Here is a 15,846-nt window from a genome sequence, read left to right on the forward strand (position 1 = left end):
GACCACAGAAGGTATTTGCACTGGTGACAGACAGCGCTGCAAATATGAAGGATGCTTGGTCTAAAGTGGAGGAGTCCTACCCTCACATCACACCCATTGGTGGGCTGCTCATGCATTGAATCTGCTCCTCAAGGACACCATGGCACTGAAAACAATGGATACACCCTACAAGAGAGCCAAGGAAATGGTTAGGTATGTGAAGGGTCATCAAGTTATAGCAGCAATCTACCTCACCAAGAAAAGTGAGAAGAATAAGAGTGCCACATTGAAGCTGCCCAGCAACACCTGTTGGGGTGGTGTTGTCATCATGTTTGGCGGTCTCCTGGAGGGGAAGGAGTCTCTCCAAGAAATGGACATATCACAGTCTGCCGATATGGACAGCCCCATCAAGAGGATCCTCCTGGATGATGTATTTTGGGAGAGAGTGGTAAGCAGCCTGAAAGTCCTGAAACCTGTAGCAGTAGCCATTGCACGGATTGAGGGAGACAATGCCATCCTGTCTGATATTCATACTCTGCTTGCAGATGTAAGAGAAGAAATCCATAATGCCCTGCCCACTTCACTGTTGTTCTAAGCAGAGGAAACTGCAGTTCTGAAATACATCAAAAAGCGTGAAGACTTCTGCCTGAAGCCCATACATGCTGCAGCGTACATGTTGGACCCCAAGTATGCTGGCAAGAACATACTGTCTGGTGCAGCGATCAAAAAGGCCTATGGCGTCATCACTACCGTGTCTCACCACCTTGGCCTAGATGAGGGTAAGGTTCTTGGCAGTCTGGGGAAGTACACAACAAAGCAAGGGCTTTGGGATGGAGATGCAATATGGCAGTCGAGCCAACATATCTCATCAGACAACTGGTGGAATGGACTTTGTGGATCTGAGGCTCTTTCCCCTGTTGCCTCCATCATTCGCCAAATCCCAACATCAGGCGCCTCAGAGCGCAACTGGTCCTTGTTTGGGAACACACACACCAAAGCATGCAACAGGCTGACCAATACTAGGGTTGAAAAATTGGTGGCCATCTGGGCAAATTTTAGGCTTTTTGAGCCTGACAACGAGCCATCCTCAACAAGGTTGGAAAGTGACAGTGAAGGTGAGGCTCAGAGTCTGATGTTCAAGAGGTGGACATTGAGGAAGTCCAGGGAGAAGACATGGAAGCCTGAGAAAAAGACAACCAAATATTTTGTTTCTAGACTATCATTTTACAGACGTATGTTGAAAACGTTTTTTGGGAGATGTGATGGATCATTGGGGATCATTCAATATTCCATTACTTTGGTTGTTCAGTGAAATCATCACATGTGAAGAGTCAACTCATTTAATTAAAGTTCAATTCGTAACTAAATTGTTTTTTTTATTTCTATTGGAAGGATTTAATAATTTGCAATTATGTCTACTCGTGATAAGGTAAAATGTTTATGTTTCTTTCTCCATATGATATGGGAAATATATCCAATACAAAAAAACATCTACATTTAAATGATATTAATATTAATTTGCATATTATATTCCCGTTAATTCCCACAGAAAGTTTCCACCTCTGAATATTCCCCAAAATGTGCAACCCTCGCTGCACGTCATTTAAAGTGGAACCATTATCGTCCATAGTAAAAAAAAAAAAAAATGTTTTGCCATCAGTAGGCTAGGCGTTTAAAATTAAATGTGGAGTGGTGCATATAGTTATGTGATGACATCACGTGCCCCGCATAACTTCAAAAGTCTCCACACAAATCATGGATCAGACATCAGTAATAAGTTACGACTGCAGAAAATAACAGATATCAGGATTAGACAGGGTAATAAATAAATAAAAAAAACAAACCTTCCAGCTTTGCATCTCAATTCCATCAGGTACTCATTAACTTATCTTTCTGAGTTCATTATTCATTTTGTTCCACCATATTCCCTCAACAGGCCTCAACACCACTTGAGGTATACACAGTATATGCGCTGTATTCAGAATGCTAAAAGATTATGTATGTAAGCATCTCTCAACGTGACAATAAACGTGAAGTCCCAAAGCAGTGCAATACTGAATCATTGATGGTGTACAATGGCCACCCAACTTACTTTGCAAATTAAGAACAGTTGTCTTTTGCTAATTGTTGCTATGTATAATCAGCAGTGTATCCCTCTGTTCAAGGGTCATGCATCTTGGATGCTCTCCAAATCCACAATTTAGATATCTGTCCAAGACGTTCTAACTCTTACTACAAATAGAGAACAATAGCATCCTGAGGTAGCAGACTAAAGTAGAGTGGTTGTGATTGGAAAGAGAGAGAGAGAGAGAGAGAGAGAGAGAGAGAGAGAGAGAGAGAGAGAGAGAGAGAGAGAGAGAGAGAGAGAGAGAGAGAGAGAGAGAGAGAGAGAGAGAGAGAGAGAGAGAGAGAGAGAGAGAGAGAGAGAGAGAGAGAGAGAGAGAGAGAGACCGCATTGTCTTGGCAACACATACAATCTCAACTCAGCAACTGCATTAATTCCAGCCTGAATAAGAGACATTGTACATTCAGTAGTAGAGCTCCTGGACTAAGGCCATAGTACAAAAAATGCCTCTGATACAGGGAGGGAACCACATGTGAACTAAAAGAGAAGTGAGAGGATGGTAGGAAGGAATTAATGATCAAATAGCTAACATTGAGTATGTTTCAAAAACTGCATGTAACAGCAAACAATGCAAGGAGGCTGATTACACGTGTACTATGATTTCATTAGCCACTCCAACTCCAACTGCTCTTAAACGCTAGTCATAGCAAACGCATGCTTTTCAACCGTTCGCTAAACGCACCCGCCCGCCCGACTAGCATCACCACCCCGGACGGTTCCGACCTAGAATATGTGGACAACTGTAAATACCTAGGTGTCTGGCTAGACTGTAAACTCTCCTTCCAGACTCATATTAAACATCTCCAATCCAAAATCAAATCTAGAACCGCCTTTCTATTTCACAACAAAGCCTCCTTCACTCATGCCGCCAAACTTACCCTAGCAAAATTGACTATCCTACCGATCCTCGACTTCGGCGATGTCATCTACAAAATAGCTTCCAATACTCTACTCAGCAAACTGGATGCAGGTTATCACAGTGCCATCCGGTTTGTTACCAAATCACCTTATACCACCCACCACTGCGACCTGTATGCTCTAGTCGGCTGGCCCTCGCTACATATTCGTCGCCTGACTCCAGGTCATCTATAAGTTTATGCTAGGTAAAGCTCCGCCTTATCTCAGTTCACTGGTCACGATAACAACACCCACCCGTAGCACACGTTCCAGCAGGTATATCTCACTGATCATCCCCAAAGCCAACACCCCATTTGGCCACCTTTCCTTCCAGTTCTCTGCTGCCAGTGACTGGAACGAATTGCAAAAATCACTGAATTTGGATACTTTTATTTCCCTCACCAACTTTAAACATCAACTATCTGAGCAGCTAACCGATCACTGCAGCTGTACATAGTCCATCTGTAAATAGCCCACCCAATCTACCTTACCTCATCCCCATACTCTTTTTATTTTATTTACTTTTCTGCTCTTTTGCACGTCTGTTTCTCTACTTGCACATCATCATCTGCTCATTTATCACTCCAGTGTTAATTTGTTAAATTGTAATTATTCGCTCCTATGGCCTATTTATTGCCTACCTCCTCATGCCATTTGCACACACTTTATATAGACTTTCCTTTCTTTACTGTGCCATTGACTTGTTTGTGTTATTGGCTTGTTTGTTTTTTCCATGTGTAACTCTGTGTTGTTGTCTGTGTCACACTGCTTTGCTTTATCTTGGTCAGGTCGCAGTTGCAAATGAGAACTTGTTCTCAACTAGCCTACCTGGTTAAATAAAGGTGAAAAAAAGACTGTGGGACTATTTATCTATTTATAAATGATCTACTTCATCTGGATTATATAAATATGCACATCCTTCTCAAGTACTTAAATTGTTTGAGTTCAGTAAACAGTGCTCAACTCTCCATCCCAAGAGCTTACTGGAGGTCAGATAGAGTGCATTGTGAGCACATCTACACTAAGTATACCAAACATTAGGAACACCTACTCTTTCCAGGACGTAGACTGACCAGGTGATTCCAGGTGAAAGCTATGATCCCTTTTTGATGTCACTTGTTAAATCCACTTCAATTAGTGTAGATGAAGGGGAGGAGACAGGTTAAAGAAAGAGTTTTAATCATTGAGACAATTGAGACATGGATTGTGTGCCATTCAGAGGGTGAATCGGCAAGACAAAATATTTAAGTGCCAGGGTATGAACAGGGTATGGTAGTAGGTGCCAGGGGCATTGGTTTGTGTCAACAACTGCAAAACTGCTGGGTTTTTCATGTTCAACAGTTTCCCATGTGTGTCAAGAATGGTCCACCTCCCAAAGGAGAACTGTGGGAAGCATTGGAGTCAACATGAGCCAGCATTCCTGTGGGACGCTTTCGACACCTTGTAGAATCCATACCCCAATGAACTGAGGCTGTTCTGATGGGAAAAGGGGGGTGCAACTCAATATTAGGAAGTTGTTCCGGCCCCCTGACCATCCGCGCAAGAAAAGGTTGGCCTGTGACTGAATCTAGTTGATGATCCCTGCCTATGGGCCCTTGTCAAAACTAGTGCACTATGGCTGCATTTAGACAAGCAGCGCAATACTGATATTTTTGGTCTTTTGACCAATCAGATCAGCTCTGAAAAAGATATGATGTGAAAAGATCTGATGTGAATGGTCAACAGACCAATTAGTGGTAAAAGTATCAGAATTGGGCTGCCTGTTTAGCGCAGCCTTTGTAGGGCATTGGGTGCCTTGTGAACGCACACTTAGACATCTCTACCAGTTTTCAGTGGATCTCCCAAGAGAATGGACTAACCAGGCCACATGATATACTGAGGCAGCAGCACACTCAGATACTGGGCTTTAAATGGGGTATCTCAGGCTGCTGAGCATTGAATACAAGAATACATAGAATACCAACAACTCATAACCATTACTACCATTGCAGCAGTATTGTCAATCTACATCCAATATTCTAAAGTGTTTGCCTGAAGGACAAAGCAGACTGAGTTGACGAACGTTTAAAAACAGCGGGTGGCCGTTCTGTCGCCTCTGACCACAGAACATCCGCTGTAATTTTCTGTTAATTTCCCGATGATTCTACATGTTGAATTGCAGGACACGCAGCACGTAATACACAGCACAGGGCTGACGTTTGTTGTGGTTTGTCTTTTATTTAGTTGTAACCCCAGAGAGCTATTTATCTCAATAGAAGACTCTGGTGTGGCCTGCCTACTGACAACAGAGCAGTTGAGCGAAAACATTACAGTACAGTCTGGGCAGTGTGCCTACAGTAGACTACACCTCAGCACAATCATCAGACTGGTGTCGGGCCAGTGACAGAGACATTTAGGTCGAGTGTCAAGTGTTTAGTCACTTGAGTGTGTGTGTGTGTGTGTGTGTGTGTGTGTGTGGTTATATTATGACTCTGGTCTATTTAATCACTTATATACTGTAGATTACATTTAGATTACTTAGCCAGAAAGGGTAAATAGCCTGATGTAACACTGGTGTCCATAAACCTGTTGTAAAGGACCATGCATACAGGGGGGTGTGCTTGGGTTCCGGAACACTGATGCTTTTATAGATTTCAAAGTAAATCAAGCCTAAATGGATGTCTTCCTAAAAAAAGCTGGCCTGCTCTCAGCCTGATCCACAAAGGAGCATCAATTGTGATTAGGCATACAACAACCCAATCTGATCCATATAATGAGCAAGATTTTAAATACTTGCTCATGCCAGTAACAGCTCATCAATGTGAACAAAGGGATGCCGTTTTTAATTTACATCTCTCTCTCTCTCTCTCTCTCTCTCATTCGGAAAGTATTCAGACCATTCCCTTTTTCCACATTTTGTTACGTTACAGCCTTTCTCGAAAATTGATTAAACAAAAATCTACACACAATACCCAATAATGAAAAAGTAAAAACAAGTTATAAGAAGAAAAAAAACCAGAAATACCTTACTAAAAATCCTCAAGCGAAAACAGGGTTCTAGACATTTTTGCAAATGTATTAAAAAACAAAACCAGAAATACCTTATTTACATAATTATTCAGACCCTTTGCTATGAGACTTGAAATTGAGCTCAGGTGCATCTTGATTCCATTGATCATCCTTGAGATGTTTCTACAACTTGATTGGAGTTTACCTTTGGTAAATTAAATTGATTGGACATGATTTGGAAAGGCACGCACCTGTCTATATAAGGTCCCACAGTTGACAGTGCATGTCAGAGAAAAAATGAAGCCAGGAGTTTGAAGGAATTGTCCGGAGAGCTCCGAAAAAGATTGTGTTACAGTGGAACCCATCATTCTTAAATGTAAGAAATTTGGAACCACCAAGACTCTTCCTAGAGCTGGCCGCCGGCCAAATGGAGCAATCAGGGAAGAAGGGCCTTGGTCAGGGAGGTGACCAAGAACCCGATGGTCACTTTGATAGTTTTCCAGAGTTCCTCTGTTGAGATGGGAGAACCGTTCAGAAGGACAACCATCTCTGCAGCACCCAACCAATGGTAGAATGGCTAGACGGAAGCCACTCCTCAGTTCAAGGCAAATGACAGCCTGCTTGGAGTTTGCCAAAAGGCACCTAAAGGACTGTCAGACCATGAGAAACAAGATTCTCTGGTCTGATGAAACCAAGATTGAACTCTTTCGCCTGAATGCCAAGCGTCCTGTCTGCAGGAAACCTGGCACCATCCCTTTGGTGAAGCATGGTGGTGGCAACATCATGCTGTGGGGATTTTTTACGCGGCAGGAACTAGGAGACTAGTCAGGATCGAGGGAAAGATGAACGGAGCAAAATACAGAGAGATCCTTGATGAAAACCTGCTCCAGAGCTCTCAGGACCTCAGACTGGGGCAAAGGTTCACCTTCCAACAGGACAATAACCCGAAGCACACAGTCAAGACAATGCAGAAGTGGCTTCGGGACAAGTCTCTGAGAGTGGCCCAGACAGAGCCCGGACTTGAACCCGATCTAACATCTCTGGAGAGACCTAAAATAGCTGTGCAGCGACGCTCCCCATCCAATCTGACAGAGCTTGAGGATCTGCAGAGAATAATGGGAGAAACTCCCCAAATACAGGTGTGCCAAGTTTCTAGCCTCATACCCAAGAAGACTTGAGGCTGTAATATCTGCCAAAGGTGCTGAGTAAAGGGTCTGAATACTTATGTAAATGGCATACTGTTTTTTTTATACATTTGCAAACATTTCTAAAAACATGTTTTTGCTTTGTCATTATGGGCTATTATGAGTAGATTGATGAGGGAAAAAACAATTTAATCAATTTTAGAATAAGGCTGTAATGTAACAAAATGTGGAAAAATCAAGGGGTCTGAATACTTTCCAAATGCACAAATTATACTGTATAATTATATATACATACAGTATAATTAGCCTTCTGACAATATTATATTTTTTTTCAGATGCTACTGCAATCTAAGAGTACTTCAGGGAGTTTCACATGATACTTTCATCTCCTTTTATTCAATGCCCTTTGACCAGCTCATGTGACACATGTGGAAGTGCCAAGTGCAGTAGCTCGAACTGTTAAGTAGATTTTCTTTTACATCTTTCTAACACCAGAGTGTGTATTTGACGGATCTCATTGAAGTTAATTGTTACATAAGGTGTTCATAAACATCTTTAGGGTTTATTTTGGTCTCTCTGTGTACAGACTGTGACTGAAAGGAGGATTTTGAAGAACCAACTAAACATTAGGGCAATTTTTACTTAAGAAAAGCAAACATTTATTGATGACGCTGAAGCACAGAGCTTTAAAGCGCTTTATTTTAGAACCCTAACAAATCACTGACGGTAGAGAGGGATCATAAGCTTTTTTACCACAAACGATATGAAATTGAGAGTCTGAACAAATATATCTGGGATTGTTAAAGTGAGAGGTAGATCACTTGCAAAAAGTTGTGTGAAGTTGGAGAGCTTGCATGTGCATAGTATATGTGTTGTATGAGTATTAAGTAGGTCCTCACAGACATGTAAAACACCCCAAATACACTTCATATTCTGGAACCCTCACATACAGACAACTTTTGAAGAAATCTAGTCCATGTCACTGACAGCAGGCATGCTGCGACAAACAGTACTGTCTTAAGATAATGAAAAACAAAGGCTCACTGTACCAAACCACAAGGCTCTGATGGATCCACCTTGTGGTTTAGTACAGTGAGCCTCTCCTAAGAGAGGGATAGTAGGAACATTTTACAACTCTGGCAACCGACTGATCAAATTTTGAATCAAGCAGACCGGAGAAAGACATTTTTATTGAACAACAGCAGTGATGGGAATTGTCTGGCAAGTATAATTAAAACTCCAAATACTCCATAACAAGTAAATTGACAAGTGGAGGATTTTAATTGCAAATTATGTTAAAGGATGCGTCAAAAATGACACCCTATTCAATATAGTCCACTACTTTTGAACTGGCCCATTTTCATGGATTTGCACTTGTCCAGTTTACTGGCTTGTAAATATCATTTGCTATGATGATGTTATTTTAAATACACCATTAGGATGTTAAAGTTGTCTGAATCTGAATCTGATGGAAAAGGGTGCCATTTGGTCGTAATCCATAGCCTGCAGAGGAAATGGAGGAAACAACCATCCCACTGAGCACAGATGTCAGTTCATCATCTAGTTTTGATTTACATTTGGTTGTTATCAACTAATGGGAAAAGAATGTCACGCTGACCATGTAATTGGATTTGGGTTCAAAGTTGGGTGAAAGAATACGAAATTCACTTATGTTGCTACATTTTTTTTTTTTAAATCCAATCAATTTTCCACGTTTATTCAACGTCATCACATTTAATTTTCTTATTGAAATTATGAGGAAACAACGTTAATTCAACCAGTTTTTGCCCAGTGATATAGATTAATTGAGGTTTGAATCACACGTTGACCATTGAGGGTGCCATAAACTGTGGGCTGGAGCGACGCATGATATTTGAAATGCTCGAGATGTTTTATGTATAGTTAAATGATTGTAAGGCTGATGGGGGTGACATGATTTGTTATGGATTTTAGGGTTTGCCCAGGACCCCAATAATTCGAATCTTGGACAATAATAAAGACCACTATAATATCAGAATTGTTGAGAAATGATGCTAGGACGTTGTGGGGGCTGTTGCATGCCGCTCAATTAAAGTGCAGAAACTGCACTGCAGAAAGAGACGGACATTTGCTATAATGATCTATCCAAAGCTACTGTATCAGTCTCAATGTTATGGTCTTTGTATCTCCGATCCTTTTAGAAAGCCAAATAAAAGATCGACTTTGTTACACAAATTGAAAACCTGAGAGAGGCACAGCAGCAGAGTCACATAAGTAAAAAACTATGCAACAAAAGGAGAGGAAAGCTTTCTCTCAAACAAGACAAGTAAGTCGCGCTCTGGAAGAAGTGGATAAAGAAAATATAAAATAAAGCAAACATAATAATGTAGTAAAGATAAAGATAATCTAGACACCACCTGGTGAACACACTTCAAAGCCTTGCACTAATATGTAATATGCAACAATTCCAGATTAACAATTGATGCCTTGTCGTTGAACTTCTACAAATAAACATAGCATAGCATCTGTAACATAGCATCTGTAGCATATCTAATTAAAATGCTTTTTCAAAGCCCTTCCTGTGGTTCTTTTAATAAGACACCTGACTGGATGGAAGGCAGGATTGTTCAGTAAAGGAAATACGTGTTTTTTAAGAAAACTTGGCAAATATTTGATGATAACTATTAAATAGGACACTATAGCCAGTATAAGATGTTGAGGTGAATTTGATACGGCAAAGTCAGAGGCAGAGAATGCATTGCGCGCATCCATACATGCATTGCCAATCAAATTGGACACAGATAGCTACGAGGTAAACACAGATAGCTAAGAGGTCAATTCCATTCCGGTTTTGTGGGATGTAGCTTTTTTAGAGTGTATGAGGATAATGTCATGTAAAAATGCATGACAAATGACTAAACTAATCCTCATTTGGTGTAGTTACAATCCAATGACGGGATACAATAGAATACTCAAAATAACCACACACAAACTTCTCAAATACAATGCATTGTGCTGAACAGCGGGCAAATGTAAAACCAAACACATGCAAACAAAGGCCAACTAGATTGCCTATATTACAGTTGCCTATGACAGGTGAGTTCAACTCACTTTAACTGGATGAACTATTGGAATCCCATAAATGACATTCATGAAGGTTCGCCTTGACGAAATTATCATAAATATAAATGTAGCAAAAAACTATCTACGTGAAAGGTCAGTATGAGTGAAATAGGCATGGATAGCCGACTAAATGAAATGAGGAATTGTTTTGCCTCCGATGCCATCCCAACCACTTTCTAAGCATATTGAGACGCAAAATTATCATCGCCAAAAGTCCAAACTATCGATTTAAATGTCGAACTTAAATAGGTCTGCATCATATCACACCGAGTGTTTATGAAACCGTTGAATGAGATTTAAGCGCATCATTTAACCTTCGCATCAGGCTACCCGGTACTTCCAAACACGGTGTCATGAATCCATCATCAAATAGCCTAGATGGAGGAGAGGAGGACACGGTTTCTCGTTACGCTGGCTCATGTGCACATCGAAAATCTTCAGGCATTGTCAAAAAGGATGCTGATATTGCACGCAGCGCATTGGGCATGCAAAACTGACCACGAAAGAGCTGAAAACAGTAAAGACAGTTCTAGTTTTATAGTCTCGTTCTCTGTCTATAGAGATGGAAAGCGATCTTAGTTTGGTAACCGATGTAAGTAAAACGGAAATCAAATCACGCATAGGCTAAGTAGCCTAATGCATGTCTGAGATGTACCTGTAACTCCAAACTGTAACCCTGGTACAAGTGTGTCGGGAACACCGTCAATTGATGTTGCACTTGTAGGGAAACTGTGTAATCCATTGACCAGATCAGCGAAACGTGTGTACAAAGCAGCAGACAGCTGTTTGCAGTACTATGCTGTAGTACAACCGTCGACTGTTCTCCGCCCCGCTTCTTCCTCATTGGTCGTTTGGCAGTAGTAGTCCAGCCAGCAGTCTACTTGTGTAGAGCCAGGGCCGTGCTACCAAACGGGCAGGTAGTGCACGTGCCCCGGGGTCCCCTTTATAATAAGCATTGCATGCATCTATAATCACATTTGCGTAGTGGCATACAGTTGAGCAGACAAGTTTTTAGGATTTCCACACATGGGGATTTTTGTTGTTGCAGGGTCTGGGGGAAAAAGGGCATTTTATAAAAACATGTCATGTCATTTGCATAATAGAACACATTAGCAGAATAATATTTTATTCCACACAAATGGACAAATGCAGGCTACTACTGTGCAACTCGCTATTCAGGTAGGATGCCATTTTTTTACTTTATTTTTTCATATTTATAATAATTCGTTTTATCATTATTATTACTGTATATCATTGTTATTATTGTATACCTATTTATTCATCTAAACCAGTTCTTTAAATATGAAAAACATGTTTTGTTTCATTCTGTTGAGACATTTTCGTTGGATAAATTAAGTTTGATCTGTCTTTTTAATTGTGTGGTCCATTTTTAGCTTAAAATGGGTTATAAGTAGGCATTTTGCAAAATAAATATCATTAGCCTATACTGTCATTTGTTGGGTACTGTAGGCACTAGCCTTTATTGGTAACTGCTCAATATAGCCTGTTCAAAGCTTTTGTGAAGGTTTAATCCAGTTCGCAAGTGTTTTGTTGCATTCTGTTGAACAGTAATGTGTTTGCTGCAATTTAATATCATGCTCATATTTTCACTATAAACAATGGCTTGACTTACTACTGTATATCACCCCAATAAAGTTTAGAACATTTTGTGAACGTTTGGTGTTGTGTGGCTATTAACCTATTATACTGCAGGCCTATGAAATGAAGGCAGTACGCACTTGCACTCCAACTGACTCCGACAGTTGAACTTGAGGTGAAGAAGACTTTTTCAGACCTACCAGAGTTACTACTTTAATCTAACAATATAATGATTATCTTTATAAAAAATAGTTGTATCGAAAAATAATGAATTAGCCTCCTTCCGTATGCCATTATCTGTACAGCAGATGCAGTAGTCTATCTGACAATTATAAAGAAATGCATGTTGGTGTTGTAGCTTGCCCCAGGCATATCTCTATCTCTCTCACACTTTCTAGAGCTAGGCCGAAAGCTTCTCTTTCTTTATATATATATATTTTTGAAATATTAATATCATACAGTGGATACCTGAGCCTATAGGCCTATGTATGCAATGCCCTGATGCATTTAGTGCTCAAATCTCTGACAGCTGAACCGTCAGGTGGAACATTTTAGTTTTAGGAAAGTAAAAACCATTCAAACAGTAGGCTGTAAAGTTGTGCATGTGCTACACAAGGATTTTGTTTTTGTAATTTGTTAAAATCTGTTTTTAAGGACTTATGTGGCTCATTTGGTGAATATCCCTCATTTATTGATGGCGCTGGCTGCGTGGGTAGACACCCTAATGTGTTACGCAGCTAATGCATATCGATGACAGGTACATATCTCAAATGTCCGCTAAATTAAAATCTTTCCAGTCACTTGTCCGGTGCCAAATTTTCCTGTCAGGGTGGGATGTCCTTCAATCTGGAAAAAGACAAGGGGGGGAGAAATTATCCTCACAACTACTTTTATTAACCTGCATAAATAACTGTTATACTTACATTTTGCGAAGTTATCCCTTATTTTCCTGGAAACTTTATCCAAGCGTGGATTTCTGTCTGCCATTAATTCAGATTTTTTTATGGGATAGCCTCCCTGGCAAAAGATACATGGGATTGGGACATGCCAATTTTGACGTCCGGCCTAGACATTCTGCCAGCTCATGTCTCGTTAACCATCAGTGCTTGTTAAATTCACCCAGCTGATCTCAATTGCAACCATTATTGGTCACCTCATTACTGCTCACTTAAGATATGTTTGCCGTCAGGTTGGTATTGTCATTGCATCAATTTAGTCCTTTTTGAACAGACTAATGGCGATTTATCAATTTGACAACCATTCCGTACAATCAAAATGAAATATTTCCTTGTTAACCAACGGCAAATCTAGTGTGAAAATGTAGCTATATGTGCGTGCTGCAGGAAGCGGCCCTTACTGCTAGACCCACCCAGGCCACGATTGAATTCAATTTAGTGTTTTTGAGTTTTGAGTACAGACACCAGTGTCTCAGGTCAGGCAGTTTCTGTGCCACACTAAATACATTTGCCAAGAAGGTGAATTTTGATGTGGAGAATCTTTTTACGGGTAAAATTGACTCCAACCAAACACAACGTAATCTTTCTAAGACAGAGGGGGACGAGATTCTACCAATCTCTTACCTTCAACCCTACAGAGGACCTAAAAACGGAACAGAAAGGGATCCTCACAGAAGCTAAGGAGAATGGCTACATTTCAGACAATGAGTTCAACTTTATTTTCAATGGCAGTCCCCGTGTGGCTTCTTTTTATCTTCTTCCAAAAGTCCACAAGAATCTTGAAAATCCCCCAGGCAGACCAGTCATTAGTGGCAATGAAACTCTGATTACTTTACATTGATTACTTTATTAAGCCTTTTCTGACGAAACCCCCAGCCTATCTTCAAGATACCACAGATGTGTTGAACAAATAGCATACATTTTTTTGACCTCGACATCAGTAAAAATGACAAAGGTTGTTTGCACACATCAATCTTTAGGAAGCCATCAATCTTTGGGAATACCATTCTGAGGGCAGACAGCTTTCACACCAAAAGGCTAAAAGTGAACATTCCATATGGCCAATTCCAAAGAGTCCACAGAATTTGCGAACAGGAAACAGACTACAGTGTCAAATCTGCTGAATTGGAGAATCACTTCTTGAATCGGGGCTACATCGCTCAGGTCTTGAAAGATGCAGGTATAAGGGCCGGACTACTTGAGAGAGAGAACTTGTTGCGAAGGGGAGTGCCTCGTGATACATCAGAGAGAGTGTACTTTGTTACAAAATACAGCATTGAAGCAGAGAACGTTAAAAGAATCATTCAAAATAATTGGGGAATCATCCAAAGTGATACGCTACTATGCCAAGTCTTCCCTGAACCACCAGTCATAAGCTTTAAGAGATGTCCTACCCTAAATGACAAATTAGTCCACAGCTATCTTCCTGGTGACTCTCAAAAAACTTGGCTTGACCACAAACCCAAGGGCTCTTTTAAATGTAACCATTTCAACCATTGCAGAAATATTGAACAGAAAAAGTATTTTGTTGACACGGCTTCTAAAATGGAGTATTACGTCAAGCATTTAATTTACTGCAAAACCACTCATGTCATCTACAGATTGGAATGTCCACAGTGCAAGGTGTTCTATATTAGACGGACAAAGAGACACCTTCAAGACCGCTTAGCGGAATACAAGTACGCCATACTTAGGCAATGAAGACTACCCCATGCCAAGGCACTACTAAGTCCTTACACCATGGCAATCCTGCCTCCCTACAAGCTATGGGTATTGATCATGTTCCGGCCTCAATTACAAAAGGGGACCGTCAAAAACAGTTAAACCAAAGGGAACGTTTTTGGATTTACAAACTGCAGGCCACTAAGTACCCTGGTTTAAATGAAGATATGGATTTCCCACCCTTCCTATAGGGTCGTGATAGGTCCATTTGCTGTCATCTAGTGGACATTTTGCTCAATTGCCCTCAGCTATGTTTAGAATGTTGTTGTCCATGTTTGCTGTGTTCTAGTGTACTACGGAATATATTGCTTTCTTATTCAGACATTTTAATTCCAAACTACAACATTTTCAGACAAGATAGAACTGCCAAAGGGGGCGGTGTTGCAATCTACTGCAAAGATAGCCTGCAGAGTTCTGTCCTACTATCCAGGTCTGTACCCAAACAATTTGAACTTCAACTTTTAAAAATCCACCTCTCTAAAAACAAGTCTCTCACCATTGCCGCCTGCTATAGACCACCCTCTGCCCCCAGCTGTGCTCTGGACACCATATGTGAACTGATTGCCCCCCATCTATCTTCAGAGCTTGTGCTGCTAGGCGACCTAAACTGGAACATGCTTAACACCCCAGCCATCCTACAATCTAAACTTGATGCCCTCAACCTCACACAAATTATCAATGAACCTACCAGGTACCTCCCCAAAGCCTTAAACACGGGCACCCTCATAGATATCATCCTAACCAACTTGCCCTCTAAATACACCTCTGCTGTTTTCAACCAAGATCTCAGCGATCACTGCCTCATTGCCTGCATCCGTAATGGGTCAGCAGTCAAACGACCTCCACTCATCACTGTAAAACGCTCCCTGAAACACTTCAGCGAGCAGGCCTTTCTAATCGACCTGGCCGGGGTATCCTGGAAGGATATTGATCTCATCCCGTCAGTAGAGGATGCCTGGATATTTGAAAAAAATGCCTTCCTAACCATCTTAAATAAACATGCCCCATTCAAGAAATTTAGAACCAGGAACAGATATAGCCCTTGGTTCTCCCCAGACCTGACTGCCCTTAACCAACACAAAAACATCCTATTTCGTTCTGCATTAGCATCAAATAGACCCGTGATATGCAGCTGTTCAGGGAAGCTAGAAACCATTATACACAGGCAGTTAGAAAAGCCAAGGCTAGCTTTTTCAAGCAGAAATTTGCTTCCTGCAACACTAACTCAAAAAAGTTCTGGGACACTGTAAAGTCCATGGAGAATAAGAACACCTCCTCCCAGCTGCCCACTGCACTGAAGATAGGAAACACTGTCACCACTGATAAATCCACC

General features: G+C 40.9%; 1 protein-coding gene and 1 pseudogene across 1 annotated transcript in view; one reads left to right on the forward strand and one right to left on the reverse strand.

The window, feature by feature from the left end:
* Positions 1-11,222, reverse strand: part of zmat4a (zinc finger, matrin-type 4a) — a 148,874-nt gene extending 137,652 nt beyond the window's left edge. Inside the window, exon 1 of the mRNA XM_021606382.3 lies at positions 10,892-11,222. Coding sequence (XP_021462057.3) covers positions 10,892-11,080 — 189 coding nt within the window. The 5' untranslated portion in view covers positions 11,081-11,222. The remainder of the gene's footprint in view (positions 1-10,891) is intronic.
* Positions 45-1,180, forward strand: LOC149982847 (uncharacterized; annotated as a pseudogene).
* Positions 11,223-15,846: the final 4,624 nt, after the last annotated feature.

This window comes from Oncorhynchus mykiss, chromosome 6 (genome assembly GCF_057628025.1).
Source record: "Oncorhynchus mykiss isolate SJ-2025 chromosome 6, ASM5762802v1, whole genome shotgun sequence".
In the NCBI taxonomy this organism is placed as follows: Eukaryota; Metazoa; Chordata; class Actinopteri; order Salmoniformes; family Salmonidae; genus Oncorhynchus; species Oncorhynchus mykiss.